Here is a 17381-nt window from a genome sequence, read left to right as displayed (position 1 = left end):
TGTCTTATAAACTGTCATTGATAATGGATTAGTAGCAATTCAGCAAAATGAGAAAATAGGCAGATTATTAGTACAGAGCCAAAAGTTAACTTTCCTCACTACTAAGAAAAATCATAAAGAGATTAATCTACCTAACTTTATGTTAAGTCTTCATGAAAATTGTTTTACTTTTTTATTTTCAAAAATTACACTGTTAAGATTAGCTAGACCCTAATATTTTGATAAACATTTATTTTTTAATGTTGTATTTTAGAATATGGTTCAGTTAGTAAAAATTTCTCTTAGGACATAAGAATTAACCAGATAGCCAAAAATTTGTTTGGAGGTAAGGATATTTGACACGCTTATTATTAGAGTTTTTAGGTGTGACCAACTGTGTTCTTTTCATGGTTTTTGTTGATTGCTGATCAACAAGAAATCATTGAATAAACTGTGGACCACAAACAGAGCAGTCCCTTTTGAATTAAGTTATGAATGTTACTTGTACAGGTGCCGGAACACACTTTATGGTGTGATTTTCATATAACAAAATACACTGTTATACCAATAATAAATTAGAAAATATATTTTTTGAATACTCTTATGGCAACTCTTTAGTAATGCTAAAACATTTTAAATATTAAGTGTTCAAGGAAAACATAACTTCTCTTAATCCATGTTTATGCCAAACACCATGCTAGACACTGATGACACAAAGAGGGCCTAAACTTTTCAGTAAAAATATTGAAATTTGGAATGCATTTTGCTGTATCAAGCAAAGTTCTTACATTGTCTTAGAGGATGTTTGCCTAGTCACCAAACAGCAGTGAATCTATTGATCACACTACTTTTCATCATTAATCTCATTGTTTTCCCTTCTAGAAGTAGTACACTTGTTAAATAAATATTTTTATAGGATTCTACTCTGATATTTGTTGCATGCAAAATGGATAGATTGTAGGGGAAACAAGACGTCTGAAATGCTGTTAAGAACCTCACTTGTAGTTAATGCTTTTTATTCTTAGTATTGAAGGTTTTTACTGAAAAATTTAGACCATCTTTGTATACCCAGTGAGTAGCATGGTGGTTGGCATAAACATGGGTATGAGAAAGAGTTCATTTTCCTTGAACTCTGTACTTAACCTACTCCTTTTTAAAAATCTAATTTATATCACATCCATCCTTACATCTTTGTCTAGACTTGGTTTTGCCCACTTTGCCCACTCTATCATATTTTTAAACTTAACCTTATATTTTCTTTTGATAATGGCTTTAAAGATTTCTGGTAACCTTTCTGTTTTTCTGGATAGCATTTGAATGACTAATATATAATTTCTGTTTTGTGTAACTGGTTCTGTCTTAAATGGAAAATGCAGGTTAATGGCAACAGATGTAAAAGATTAATACAGTTAAGGTAGTGACAGGTTATCCACAAAGTAATTGGATGTTTAAGCTTCCTATAGAATATTCCATTTTATATTTATTTACATTGTTTCCCTTTGCCATAATAATAGAAGCATGGGTGGTTATATGTATACCAGCAGATAATGGAGAAAACATTAATATTTGCCTTTTACAAAAGGAACACACATGCTTCCATAAAGGCAGACATTTTAACATAGATCCTGGCTGACCGTTAAAATCACCTGGGGTTCTTTGTGGGCTAAGGGGGGACCAAAACAGTTCTGAGCCCCATCAGATTTAGTTGGTCTGGGATTTGGCCCAGGCATTGGTATTTTCAAAGAAGCTTCCCAAATGAATTTAATGGGCAGCCAGGTATGGGATATACTTTGAAATATCCCTTTCAAAACTGAACCTTGGATTCCTCTCCCTGTGTTACCTTGTGGTAGATTCCTGAGATCCCCCTATGGCAAGGTTGGGACAAACCCTATATAGTCAACAAAACAGAGTATGAATAATTAAGGGTTCATTGAAAGAATATTTTTTTCGTAACATAATATGTAGCAGTTGGTTGTATCCTACTGACACCAGTCCTTACAAGCCTTCTCAGTGGACCCTTTTCTCTATTTCCATTTCCTACATACCACAGAGCTTAGAGAACGGCCTGGTGCCCTTTTTGCTCCCTAATGCCACTTCCGAACCATTTCTTCCCATTGCCTTCTTAAAGAAGGAAAGCATAGACACACACCGTGAAATCAGATGAATTACCTACTGCTGACCATCAACTGCCTATTTCCCTGTCATTTTCATTCATTGAAAATTTTGTCTTCTTCTTCAGGCCTGCTGCTGTGACTTCAACATCTGCATAAATGGTCCAGCCATGACCGGACCTCTCTCGGGGCTGTGTCCTCCTCATGTAAAGCCAACCTTGGCCACTCCCTCTCATCAGTAGTAAATTTACCCCTCCAAAATCTTGATCCCCCACTTTTCACTTACTAGCCTCCTTTCTTCCTTCAGGTTTCTCCAGTAAGTCTTCCAGTCCTACTCTGCTATTGAAACTAATTTTATCAAAATAAACAATTACCTATACCAAATCCAGTGGCCACTTTTGCTTCCTAGAAGCTTTGACACAGTTGACCATGTCTTTGTTCCTAAAAACATTTATTTGGTGTAACCTACTCCTCTATTTTCTTTTTGCCTTACTGGTCACTCCTGCTTCTTTGCTGATACCTTCCCTCTTCTTCCTGACCTCTATATATTAAACTATCTACAAGTTCCATATCAGTGTAAAGAGTTCTGGATCTTTTTCCCCTAAACTCTCTCCTTAAGCATTTACATCTAGACTTGTGACTTTAAATAGGATCCAAATGCTGATGATTCCAAACTATTACCACCAGCCCTATTATCTCCTCTGAAATATGTCTAACTGCCTATTTGACATCTCTACTAAGAATGTAGTAGGGATCTCAAACTCAATATGTGTCTAAAATGGAATTCTTGATTCCCTGCCCCAAATCCTGTTCTTCTTTCATTCATTTTTTTTTTTTTAAATTTTGATAAATAACCATAGTTCCCCATGTAGGCTAAATCCTTGGTGACATTCAGGTCCTCTGTTCTCCACTTCATTGAAGGCATCTTGAAGCAAGTGATATCCAGTCCATCTCCAAAATATAGCCTGATAATGTCCATATTATTTATTTTCCACCTGGAGATCTGTAAAATAGTTTCCCTTCCTCCATTCTTATTCCCCACAAGATAGCCAGTGTGAGCTTTTACAAAATGCATATCTGAGTATGTCACTCTACTCTTTAAACTCATTTATTTCAGTACAGTTAGAATAACATCATACCTCCCTAAGATGACTTTTCTCCCCACCCCATCAGTCTTTGACCCATTTTGCTGTTTTTTCTTTATTTTTAAAAATCTTTTGTCAGTCAAGTACTCATGAAATTATCTTCTTTGTCAGTTTATTTTGTGAGTCCCCACCCTCCTCCAGAATGTAAGCTTCATGAGTATGTAGAGACCTTGTTTGTTCAGTTCACCACTATACCCATAGTGCCTAGAACTATGTGCCTAGAGTGAGTACTCTAGGCACACTAGAGTACTCTAGAGTGAGTACTCAATAAATATGTGTTGGTTGAATGAATAAAATTATTATGTGGATAGAAATGGAATAAGCTGTGACATGGTTTTTATCAGTTCCCACAAGGAAATCAGTAACTTTTAAAACTATAAGTTCAAGCTGTTTAGCTATTATCATACTTTTTTTAAAAGAGTATAATTGAGTTAGGGCCTAATTTGATTAGAAGATTATATCAAGGTAGAATTTTTTCATTATAGTGCCTGATTTTCATGGGTAATATAAAATTCAAAAATGATGAAATAGGTAATTTGAGGTTCATATGGATAGTCATTTTTGTCTACAAGTTCTATTATCATTACAGTTCAAGTATTAGTTTTTATGTACTTTTTTATATTATGGATAAGTAGATGGCTTGAATAAAGGTTCTGCATAACCTAAAGTCCTGACTTCCATCCGCTCGAGAAGACAATGCAAGGCACTTGTGTTGACACTTCTACCAAGACCAGCTAGAAACCTTCATTGCCTAAAACCAAAGCTTTCTTCACTTACATCCATCCCCAAAGTCAAACCTGGACCTCCTTTTATCACTACAGTGCTGCAGGGCCGCTCAGGGCATAACTGTCCAAGGGGAGAGTGTTCTGGAGCAGGAGGTGGGTTGCACCCAGTGTACACTTAATGATACCCTTCCCCACATGGCTGCACTCCTGGAAATGAGATTTGGAATAGTAACATTCTTTATTCTTGTTTGGAGGAGGATGAAAAGTTTGATGATTGATGAGGATAAACCTTTAGTTCCTACAGGGGCCAGCATACTCCAAAGGTGAAGTTATTTAGATATCTTGCACATATTTAGTGTAGAAGAGTACAAGCTATTTTCTCCTCCGTTTAGGGTTGCTTATATCCAGGCCAGTCATTATATTTTCGAAGATGGTGGGATTAGTGTCCCTAGAGGATATTTATGAATGATTAGTGAACTCACACTATTTCCCTTTGACTCATTTACCTATGACATACTGAGGTAGTCTTAAGGTAGCAGATTCTTGTCAGTATTGAGCAAAGACAGATCTTCATTGCTTAGTAATGCTATTAATGATATAAAGCAGATTCTCCTTAGATCCCTTCTAAAAAGAATATACTTACTAAAGAATGAAAAACTGTCATTATTAGATGGTTACTCCAAAAGTGTGTTCCCTAGTGGGGGACCTAGAAATGGCATTATATCAAGACCTTAGAATAAGATATGTTTTCAAGCCTTGCTTTGCATTGAGACAGCTGGTGAATAAGCTCACATTCTATTTTCCATAGGAGTAATAGTAATCATTATAAAGCACTACTTCTAGGAGTGCTCTTAATATGAGAAAGAATGGCAAAATTCTAACACATTGCTATTTATTTTTCTTTCCCACTCTCCTTTAGGTATTCTAATCTTATTTTGAACTTGTTTTCCTTGATGGTGGATGCAAACATTCCAGATATTGCTCTTGAACCAGATAAGACTGTGAAAAAGGTAATTTTTATACATCCTCAGATATCATAGTCTCCTTTTCATATGTAAAAAATAACAGGGTTTTAACAACCCATTTCCCCTTGTCCCGACCCCTAGACTCTTAAGTAACATGAATTAAGAAAGAGACCTTGTGTATATTTTTATTTCACATTCCAGAATATGACAGCCTCTCAAGTCCTCTGCAACAAGTTTTATCCCCTTGCCTGTTTGTACCCACAGTCTCATGAATAGGTCACTACACCGGGAGAGGGAGCTTACTATCACAGCCCTTGCTCTTTGTCCTGAAAGTTTAGCTTCTCTTTAATATTCCTACTGGGATACCTGATTCCTGGTACTCCCAGACTAAGCCTGCTAAGGATCAGAAACAAAATATTGTAATAGTATGGAGAAGCAGAAGCAAACAGCCATTCTTTATCCTTCCCATCCATACCCTTGCTTACAGGGGTTTCTTACTGTGTCAGGAGAATAGAGACCTGCCTTAACCTGCAAAGAGAAGAATGAAGGAAAGCCATCAGGTAGATGAGCAGTTATTCAGAACAATCGTACCCTGAGTTGCAGCAGGAGATGGGAGGAAGGGTAACAGATTTGAAGATTTTTATTCAAATTAATTTCTTACTCTCTGATGCATTGAGAGGGATGTATGTAGTACACTTTATTTATCCTAAGGTAACATAAAATGATCTTAAATATCAGTGTGGTTATTAATACAGAACTTCAAAGTTAGTGTAGTTTTTTAACTTACAGAAGTATAAAATTACTAAAATTATAACAGTCTCATAGATGGAATTGCCCTGGTGGTTGAAATTAATAATTGGCACCAAAATCCCTAAGTTCTGATGTAATTGACTCTGAGCATTATTAGAAAGGTACCTCTGTGGTTTAAACATTGTCTTGGTCCATTTGGGCTGCTGTATATAACAAAATACAAGAGACTGCGTGGCTTGTAAACAACAGAAATTTATTTCTCATGCTTCTGGAGGCTAGAAGTTCTAGATCAGGGTGCCAGAATGGTCAAGTTAAGGCCCTTTTTGGGTCGAAAACTTGTTGTATCTTCATAGAGTGGAAGGCACTAGGAAGCTCTGTGGGATCTCTTTTATAAGAGCACTAATCCCATTCATGAGGGTTCCACCCTCATGACCTAAACACCTCCCAGAGGGTCCACCTGCTAATACTATCACATTGGGCATTAGTGTTTCAACATGGATTTGGGGGATACAAAAATATTTACATCATTGCAAACATGAATGAAGCTAATCTCTTTTACCTAATTTTATGAGTCATTGGCAAGCAATGAGAGGGATTTTAATGTAAATATTTTATTGCTTAACCATTTAAGGAAATTATGTTCTTATTAAGATTTCATTTATTATTATCCAGGAAGCACTGTTTCAGCGCCCCCCACCCCCAAACTAGGCAATGGACTACTTATCACACTAGGTTTTGGCCTGGGTTATTTTTTGTCAATTTAAGCTCATCCATCAAGAAACATGGTTGATGAACGTTTTCTTAGCTAAAGTTGATGACTGCACCAGATTTCAAATGTTGTTGCCTTTTTTTTTTGCTTTGCTGTTTTCAGGATCTGTTTTTGCTGTTTATTTTAAACCCATCTATCTCTGTCATATGTTCACTGTTGCCTGACTTCATTTGTGTTCAGAAGTCATTTATGAAAGTTCTAACAGTATTTGTCAAACGGAGTCTTCCAGTTTCTTCTGCCAGTTGTTATATAGTTATTGTTCTTTTGTTTCAACTTTTGCTTCTCTTTTAAAGAATCATGATTTTATTGTTTAATTTGTTACCAGCTCTCTTTATGGCATCATCCTTTAACACATGAAGCAATTAATTTATGGGGAAGAAAAGCATGTACCTTAGTCATTTTTCTTTACACTGTTTACTCCCTAGCTGTTTATTCTAGTTTCAATTAAGTGAACCTTGAACAAAAAGTATTTTACCATATTTTTACCCAAAAGGGTATTCCATAAAGATTTATTTGCTTGCTACTGTTTTATCAAGAATGTGAAGTAACCAATTGCAACATAAACTTGACTTTAAAGTAATAATAATATTGGAAAGTGATGCTGCAATAGACTAAAATTTATGTTTCATATTGGTTGGCTTTTTTAAGAAGTAGAAATAGGTTTTAATACTTTGTGAAATAACACTTGCTGGCATTACTTTGAAGTCTTAACTACCTAGAAAATTTTTGCATTGATCTCATGAATGAAAGCCAGCTAAAGAAACAGAGTAGCACATTTGAGGCTGAAGTCTTCAGAGAAGTACATATTATTCAAATTATTTAATCATAACAAAGTTCAACAATATTTTCCTTTTTTCTAACATATTTTAGTACATATATATCAATTTCTTTTTACTTCTTTTTAAACTGTCTACTCATTTTATGGTGCTTCACAGATAATTGCGTTTCCTACAGATTTTGAAGGTTGTAGCAACTCTGTGTTGAGCAAGTCTGTTGGTGCCATTTTTCCAACAACATTTGCTCACTTTGTGTCTCTGCATCACATTTTGGAAATTCTCACGATATTTTAAACAAAGGGTATCTTATCTACCTTTGAAAGACAGTGCAGAGGCTGAGATTTACAAGTGTGTATCCTTTTGCTTAAAGGCACTCTCCAGATTGTTTTGAGTGCAGCCTTACTAATGAGGTGTGAAAGGAGAGGGTTTGGAGCTGGTAGGGATAGCCAAGAAGTCAGGGGAGAAATTCTGGAAAGGTGAAAGTCACAGAGGTGACTTAGGGGACAATAACAAGTAGCCTAACATAAGTCAGTATTTATGAAAACAGATCAACCATTTATATGTTGTTAACCTTCTTTGTTATAAAAGAGAATATCTTCATATTTGGCAAATAACATTTTCTTTATATGCTAAATACATATCTTCTGTTTGTAATTTAAGTACTTATGTAAGTATGCAAGTTTTGATAAATTGGGTTAAAGTTTTATTTTGATTCTCCTGCCCTACAGTTTTTTGACGTTCTTAAAAAATAGTTCCAAAATTGTCAGACATGACCTCTCTAAGTAGAAATCAAGGAATATAATGGATTAAACTCTTTAGCTGGGACCCAGAAATGGGAGAGAGAGTTGATTGAAAGTATACTTTTAGGTCTCCCTCCACCAAATTGTCCTTCACTTATTATATTAACCTCTCTTTTACCTCCTCTATCCTGAGGCTGAGGGCTGTCGGATCAGCTGGTATACTTCCAGTGCAGTGAAGAGAAAAGAGCACTGAGCAGGGCCATGGGTTGTCATACTGTCTGCCCTTTCTTCTTCCTGGTTTTATAGTAGTTAAACTCTATACTTAAAAGGAAATACTAAATGTGGACCACTTTTTATCCACTTGGAAATCCCATTTTCTCCTAGCCTGTCTTTTCAGAAATATATATGGGTTATTTATAAGAGGAGAAAGGAGTTAGTACAATGGTTAGTGCAGTAGGATGCAATTGTCTGGAAGTGCAAGCCACTTATCATCAGTTAAAGGTCCCTGGATTGGCTGCATAAATTCTGTGTCTCAGTTTCTGCATCTTATAGATGGAGATATTATCTACCTCAGAGCCATCTGAGAGTTGAGTGAAATACTGCATGTAAAGTACTTTGCACAGTGTTTAGCACAAAGTAGTCATTCAGTAACATTGGCTTTTGTGTTTTAGGGAACTATTCTGATATATATCTCTACTAAGTTTTCTAGTACTTATTGCTATTGAGAATCAACTGTATGTTTTAATATGAAATAATGAAAAAGTCCTCTGTCTTTGGAAATTATAGGCCAGTTGAAGTAGTTCTTTGCAGAAGTATAGGGAACTCCTATAGGAAAGGGGACATTTTAGAAGATCTAGTTTAGTTCATTTTGCCAGCAATTGACATAGTTCCTGTTCTTGTGTAGGCAGAGAAGGTGAGGGAGAATAGTAATATAAGCTTACCTTGCTATATCCATTTCATAAAGTGAAGGAGATTGTTAATAATTATTATGTCACAATTTAAATCTTATAATTCTGGCTTTGAAATGCAAATACTAAAGCACACCTTTGAGTTAAAAGAACAATTTTTGTCTCTTTTTAAATTTGTAGGGTCTAACAGAATTATATTTTCTATTCACTTTGTTAATTTTTTCTGCAGAAATATTTACAACCAACAAAGATAGGGTGATATAAAGAGCATATAGCAAAAAGTAAAGTTCCACATTCAAGAGAATAGTATTCAGAACTCCTTACAGGTTATGAATCATTTCTTTGGCATAGAATAGTTCATTGTAATAATATCTATATCTGTTTGTTCTTGTCTTTTCGAAATGTGTGTTTTTCTTTATTCAAAACCTAATAAGACTGTGACCTTGTAGGTTCAGGATAAATTTCGTCTAGACCTGTCTGATGAAGAGGCAGTGCACTACATGCAGAGTCTGATTGATGAAAGTGTCCATGCTCTGTTTGCCGCGGTGGTAGAGCAGATTCACAAGTTCGCCCAGGTAAGTTCTCTGAGGGCAGTGTGTTCATCTCAGCTTCTCTGTGTACTACCCTAGAATCCTCACAGAACCATACCTTTCCCTGCCAATGACATCTTTTCTGTTTTTTTTGTCAAGCCTTCTTGACATCTCACCAACCTTCCAATGTGAAAGTGTTCGATGCACTAGTAACATGCACTAAAACATCCCACTGAAATGTTCTTAGTAACTAAATTGTGGAGTGTCAGCATAGGTGTATCTGTCCTTTTTAGTCAGTGGTGACTATAAACCCTTCTTGAGAATAATCTTGGGTCTAGCAGAGGCCTTGACAAGTGAGACTTGGACACTCGTTGGATTTTGGTAAACTGTGAAGTGCTAGGAAAGGAGTTTAGAAGCTGAGAAAAGCGATGTGTAGCACATACAGATCTATCTGTACACTTTTGGTTAGCAGACTCTTTCCTATAAATGTTTGAGGGAAGACTTTTTGATGATAAACCTCAGATTTGAAAACTGTTTTAGTTTTAAACTTCATAATGAGGTTGATGCTGGAAGTGATCAGCAAACAGAAAAATTAGGCCGCTTTCCTCTCCCACATCCTCTCACTCCTCTCCTTGTAAACTCCTTCCTGACTTTACACATTCAGTTAATAATAATTTTACAAATAACCCAAGCTCAAAGCTTGTCTGTTTTAACTTCTCCCTCACTCAGTATACAGAATGTTACCAAGTCTTGCGAGTTTCTTTAAGCATTTTTTAAATCATCGTTTTCTGTCATTTTCCCATTATAGACATTTTAACCCAGTTGTTTTTCACTTTATGATACCTTGGGTAACTAAAATCCTTCATAACTGTTCTCTCTGTTTTAGTATTTTTTTTTCTTGCAGCATTCTTATCTTTATTATGCTAAATATTTCAATTAGATATATCTTCACAAAATACTGTTTTACACTGGGTTTTGTTTTGTTTTGTTTTAAATTTAAATGTGAAAAGTGTTTCCCTGGTGCCTAAAAGTGACATCCAATCTCTAGGAACTCAAGGCCTTCCAGACTGCTGTGTTCTAAACTTCTTTCTAAGCTATTTTCCTAATACTCTCTTTCTCTCAATATTTTTATCCTCTTCCATTTCTCTGGCTACTTTGCTGTTCTATTTCTTCAGCCCAGAATATCCATCTTCTTAATAATGAATCATCTGTAAACTCCTGCTTGCTAAAATCCAGTCTGTCCTTCCAAGATCTATTCTTAATGCCACTCTGATTCATCTTCCTCTGAATATTAATAGTACTTTGTACTTTTATTATAAGTTGAACTTATATTTTGTTTTCTATTATAGATATTTGGATACTTATAACTCCTAAAATGCAAACTTCTTAAAGGATGGGATGTATATCAGTGACCCAGAAACACAGTGCCTTTAAACACTTAAGAAATATCTAATGAGCATAAGGGAATTTTTTTCCTGTAAATGTTAGCTGATACTCTTTCTCTCTCTGAACAAAACATGTTTCTTCTCTCTGAACACCAGTCTGAGTCATATTTTATTATAAGTGCCAACTCAAGGTTTGATTCACATGTCATTAATCATAGTCACTTCTCGAGAGAGTAAACTGTGACTCAGATGGTAAGTAAGTGACTTGTCAGAGCCACCGAGCTAGCTAATGGCAGATCTGGATCAACATATAGCACAGCAGAATATTTTAGAGCTGTAAGGGAAAAAGGCCCAGAGATGTATAATGACTTAGCCAACTTCATGTGTCTAACAAGGCACAGAATCAAGGCTTGAACCCAGATCTTTTGACCCCCCATATCCAACCAATGATAATCTAGATTACTTTGTAGCTTGCCGAACTCGAGTCTTCTTTATCAGAATCCCATATTCTTTTTTATTTTCTACTGAGGTATAGTTGATTTACAATGTTATATAAGTTTCAGGTGTACAACATAGTGATTAACAAGACTCCCATATTGTTTATCCCAAGAAGTTAACCTGAAAATATTCATGCTCTTAGGTTTCTTTAAATATGTCATCTCTGCTCATACTTTTGTACAACTAAAACAATATCAACATAAGAGTAACATAAGAGGGCTTCCCTGGTGGCGCAGTGGTTGAGAGTCTGCCTGCCGATGCAGGGGACACGGGTTCGTGCCCTGGTCTGGGAAGATCCCACATGCCGCAGAGCGGCTGGGCCCGTGAGCCATGGCCGCTGAGCCTGCGCGTCCGCAACGGGAGAGGCCACAACAGTGAGGGGCCCGCGTACTGCAAAAAAAAAAAAAAAAAAAAAAAGAGTAACATAAGAATATTAAATTTAATTGGAACTTGCTTAGGCATTGAAGGGTACCAGAGATACTAAATGAGGTCTTAATTTCACATAAGTCTTTTCAAATTATAAAATTATAAATGCATACTTGTTTCTTAACTAATCTCTGAGGAAGTTTATTTTCCCTTTGAAATTCACATTCCTAAATATACATTTTCTAAATATTGATACTAATAAATCACATGCACACTCAAATTTTGATGATCAACATCTGTTTTTTGTCACTCATAGCATTTATTATAAGGATGCATTTTGCTAATTGAGTTATGCTAATTTTAGTGTATTCCTGTTAATCATTATGGATTATAGAACCCAGTTTTTAGAAAATGGAGGTAGACAGATACATGTTAACAAAAGTTCTTTCTACATAAAAGAAGTGTTCTTTAAAATGACTAAAAAATTGCCAGATACAACTATTATGTTGAAATGCTGAAAAGGCTTATTTTATTCCATCACGCCAATTGCTAGTAAGGGTAGAGATTAAACATTGCAATATTTGTTGCCTAGCAACACCCACCTATTAGTGGTAGAAATTTTCCACTGAAAAACACTTTTATTTGGGTCATTGTCTTTGAAATTGCATCATCAGAACTCTTCTTCCCAGCAGAAAGGTGGAGGTCACTTAGTTTGGATCACTTCCTGCTCTAAAACTACGCCTTTCAATGGAAATCTCTCACATTGCAGCCCATTTCTTTCCAGTTTCTGCTTTTTCCTGTCTCTCTTCACTGATTGATGGTAGAAGTCTGGAGAAAGGGGATGTGATTTTCATTAATCTTAATACATATTAAATCTAATTAAATGAATCTTTATAGATTAGGGTTAGAAATATATTTTTTTGCACACTAAATGTTAAAAAGTAAGAACAGATTGCATTCAGAAATTTTACCTAAGTCCCAGCTCAGGATACTAAGAACAAAGATCACTGTCATCCATCTGGCAAGGACCCTTCCTTAGCCCCTGGATGTTCAAGGAGGAGGACCACAGGTCCGAGTGGAGGGTCCCATCTGTGCACCTTTAACTTAAGAGAAGCCAGCTATACACACACACTCTTACACTTGAGGGGGTTAAAAAAAACAACAGTGAAAGGAGGAAAACAGTGTGTTCCTTATGCCTGATATTTCCCATGTGTCTAGTAAATGTGTCAGGGACTCCCTCCGAAGTGTTTCAGATCCGACGTTCCTGCCATAACGTAACTTCTTACAATGCTGAATGTCATTCCAATATTGAGGGTTCTCATTTTTTTTTGTACAACATGGCCTCAGTACAAGCCATCTGCCCCATCTGCTGTTCAAACAAAGAAATAGGTTTTTTGCATCAGTGCTGAGGGGAAAGCTTCCTATTTTGGACTCTTTGAGAAATGACTCCAGTATGTTGCCTTCTGAAGGGCTTTTCTTGAGTAATTTTGTTTATTTATATTCTGTTTTACCTTTAGGTACTGATCTTAGTTCTTAAACCCAGTGTAGGATGTTTCCACTGTAACTGTTCTACTCTCATCTACTTTAAGAAGGCATGGATGCAAAAGATGCCCTAAGAAGAGACTAGAGCATCATTTCTGATTTTACATTATATGGACCTTATTTTACCATTAGGAATAAAGAAGAGCAATGTAAAATATTTCATTGATCAAAAGATAAAGTATTGAATTCTGTGACCAAATAGAAATTCTTCAGTTCTAAAACAAAGTGATTTTTAATTTAGTAAATATTTTTCTAAAGAGTCAGATGATTCCCAGATACGTGGCTTAAATAAATAACACCAGTATATCATACAAAACAATTTTTTATCATTTTGTGTCCCAGATCTAGCCCTAATATATTTGAGTTATCCTGTAAGGAATAATAAGAAGAACAACAACAAAAACACAATAGTAGCAATAATAGCAGCCTATTGAACACTTAAATGTGCCAGAAATTATGTAAACTTTTTTCTCTTTAGTACCTCCTTTAATCCTCATACCTGTAGAGTAAATGTATCACTAGGCTTGTTTACAGATGAGAAAGCTGAGGCTTAGATAGGTTAAATAACTTGCCCAAGGTCTCAAGGTGAACAGGTGAAAAAGTCCAGATTCAAACTCAAACCCTGGATTGTAGAAATAGACAGTAGTTTCTAAATAATGTTTTTCTCAATTTACATCTATGTCTTAATTTATTAGGTATGAATAGATTATGTGGTGAGTGGTGAGTTTTAAAAATAGACTTGTAAATTTAAAAAATGATCTTTTAATTTTCTCTCTTTAATCTTTCATCTGAGCATCAAAAGAAAAAAAATCCATGCAGACAGCCAATAGTGTATGACATAAAAAGGAGTTATTGGGAACAGTTAATCCCTGATAAATATGATAAATATGGGATATCACTTATCTTGTACATTGGCCAAAACCCAGTCTTGAATTTTATCGACTCACATGTTCTCTGTTGTTGCACTGCAGTCAGTACTGCTGCATAACTATGTTAAAACCTATGATGTTATAAACTATAATATAGGCACTTGGTACATTACAAATGTTTTAAGGTTTTAAGATTAGTTATCATAATAGCAGCACTCAGCAGAATGCTCCATAACTTTCAGCTAAAATTCCCTACGGTTTATTTTTCATCAGTACAAATTTAATTTCCTTATCTTTTCTAAGGAAAGTTTTCAGACACATGAATGCACTCCATGGTAAGATTTGCCTGTTCGGTTCATTATCGGCTTTAGTAAGTTTATTTGTAATACTAACTATTGTTTTCCTTCCCCTCTGTTATATCGAACTTTTATGTAAGTTCTCCAAATGTGAAGGGAGTGGAATATTTTGGGCTGGCTCTACTACATAGTGTTACTAATTTTTTCCCCCATAGGTACAGACACTTTGAAATATTTATGAAATCTGTTAGAGACCATCTGTTTAGTAGCAGCATTTTTCTCGCATACAAACATACGTATACACAGGTGTGGATACATAGGTGTGGTTTTTCTTTGTTTCCAGGGTATTTAGACTTCCTAGCATGTCAGTGAGGAACTTTCGCAGTTTGCCTTTAATCTGCATTTTCAATTTTCATCATCTTCTACCAGCCTTCTAAAAGAACCTTCTTTGTAACCCTGATGAGCTACCCCATGACACTTCCTATACCCAATATCCCTACTTCCCCAAGTAGTACACCTTTTTCTTTGCCTAGAATGAGTCCCCACCCATCTTTCTAACTTTCAGGTGTGTGCAGGGGAGGGGTTGCGGGTAGGGGTAAATAACTGTTTCTTTAATAAGCATTTTGTCTTAAAGTAACTTGGGGTCTCCCACAGAAGCTGAACTGTTCCTGGTACATAGTACCAAATAAATGTATGTGATTTTATGTAAGTGCCAAGGACCATTTGAGAAGTTTATTTTCTCTGATACTACCTTTAAGAAAATACTTAAATAGCTTCTTAAATTATAAATTATATTCCTTTTATTAGCATTAAAAATAAATCTTACCATATTCTTTCTAGAATTGCCACTTTAAATTATATAGATTAAAATCAGTCAGCATCTTTCATATTTATACGCATATACACGCATGTGCACATACATACACAAACCCACTTGTCAGCACGGTTCTTTTTCCTTCCCGTTTTCTTTCAGAGTAATAATGAGGTGAAGTTCATAGAAACAAAGTTTTGTGACCCATAAAAAGCATTCTTAATTCCTCCAAGATAAGCCAGCATATATTTGACTGAATCAGAGGGCACATGAGGTGTGGATGACTCACCCCAAAAAAGTGCCCAGAGTTGTTCTTACTGAGAGAGTGGGTGATTGTACATGTTAAAGACGACAACCTTTAACTGTTGTACATTACTTTGAGATAATTGTGAGGGTGCCTAGCACAAAATAGGTGCTAAAAATGTTGATATCTTTTATTTTAACTTGATATTTTAATATTGAACACTATTAATGTATTGGCCCCAAAACAACTCTTGACTGGGCCTTTCTTATTCTTTCAGGACTGCTTCCTTTGATTTTTTTTTTTTCCAGACCATTTCTGTACTCTGTATTGTGCATTGGCTGCACTCTGGAATAAATTATACATTTTCACAGTCTCTAAAAATGTCATACCAAGAACTAAGCTCACTACTCAAAATATTAATCATCTGTCACTGCAGAATTCAGTGGAATTTTTGCCTTCCTAGTGCTAGATTTGTCTGCCGTGTAATAATGAGATCATCTTGAGCTTACAGTTAGCAAACATTCCCTCTCCCAAATATTTGCTCATATAAACTGATTTTTAAGCCAAGTCTTAGGAATCCTGTACATTGTAGTTAATTTAAATCCTCTACATGGCATGTAGTAAAGTAATAATTTCACCTTTTTTTTTTTAATAGAAGACTTTTTTTAAAAAAAATTAAGGACTGGAATTACCTGAGGGTGTTTTGGGTTTTTTTTTCTATTAAAGAATTATGTCTCTTTGTAAGCAGTTTTTAGAACTATAAACTTGTTTCTCTTTCTTTGTGAACAGTGCAGCTAATTATTTTCTGTTTCTTTGTTTTTAATTTTTGTAGTACTGGCGAAAATGAAATTGGTTTGGCCCATCAAGATGCTTGTCTCTGTAAGGAAACTACTTTAGAAACAACATGTTTATAACGAAGACTTCAGGCTAACAAGCAAGGAAGAGAATATTAGTCTTCAAAATACCATATATCCTAAATGTTACAGGCATCCTAAATGCCTGAATTCTGTTTCCTTGGTTGTCCTTGCTTAAATATGGTCCCGAAGGGTTTGTTCTGATATATTGTATATATTTATTTTCAAATGTACACGTTGTTAATAAGCTAAGAAGTAAGAATTTTGTTCCAGAACCACGTACTTATTATGAGAGCTCTGAAGGAATTTCATGTTGACATAGTAAAACATTTTAGTCTTCAAGTTTGAAAGTCCATTTTTTTCTTCATCTCTTCACATCAGATGAGCAGTTATATGAATCTGGACTGTCTTAGTTTTGGTTGGTTGGTTGTCTCTCCCTCCCTTGTTCCCTTTCTCTCTTCTTCCTTCTCCTCTCCCCCTACATTTTTTTATTTTTTAATTTTTTGTCCTAACCTATAACACTCCAAGTTTTACACGTTATGGCCTATTCATTTATACGTTGAGAATTGTATATATTTCAAATAAGATAGTCATTTTTTTCTTACAAATACTGTATTTTGTTTCTTATTTTTTTTGTGGTTCACATTTCTCTTAGGTTTTAAGTACATAAAGCAGGTTATAAAAATGTAGCTATCTGAATAATTGGCCAAAAGGTAATATGGCAGCAGCTTTTCATATTGAGCCTAAAATATTTTTACATGTAAGCATAAATTGTCTTTCTGCAATAATTTTTTTTTTGTAATGAAAACTTAGTTTTCAAGAGCTTTTAAAAATAGCTCCCCTAGACCTGTTAATGTAATATATCCTTTCAGATTAAAGCAAAATAATTTTTGGTCTTTTAAGACTAGAAGTCCTACTAATCCATCTAGCTTTTTTGCCTCATGGAACCAACAAACATGAAAAGGAACAAACACAAATGAAAAGAGCAGCACAGTAATAATCTTTGCAAATTAATGTGTTGCAAGGTCATGTGATTTTGTTTTGGAAGATAAATAATATCTCATTCTTTTGGTGCTGAATAAATATTTAATATCAAATGACAGAAAAGATTAAGAAGG

General features: G+C 35.2%; 1 protein-coding gene across 2 annotated transcripts in view; it reads left to right on the top strand.

The window, feature by feature from the left end:
* Positions 1-16613, top strand: part of PIK3C3 (phosphatidylinositol 3-kinase catalytic subunit type 3) — a 155816-nt gene extending 139203 nt beyond the window's left edge. For both annotated transcript variants that reach the window (XM_082852710.1, XM_082852709.1), the window contains exons 23-25: positions 4880-4970; positions 9318-9443; positions 16242-16613. In XM_082852710.1, the coding sequence (XP_082708836.1) occupies positions 4880-4970; positions 9318-9443; positions 16242-16256 (232 nt within the window). In that variant the 3' untranslated portion in view covers positions 16257-16613. The remainder of the gene's footprint in view (positions 1-4879; positions 4971-9317; positions 9444-16241) is intronic.
* Positions 16614-17381: the final 768 nt, after the last annotated feature.

The sequence above is a fragment of the Leucopleurus acutus genome, assembly GCF_964270905.1.
Source record: "Leucopleurus acutus genome assembly, chromosome: 13".
NCBI lineage: Eukaryota > Metazoa > Chordata > Mammalia > Artiodactyla > Delphinidae > Leucopleurus > Leucopleurus acutus.
The sequence above is the reverse complement of the archived record's forward strand: the minus strand, read 5'-3'. Positions and strand labels throughout refer to the sequence as shown.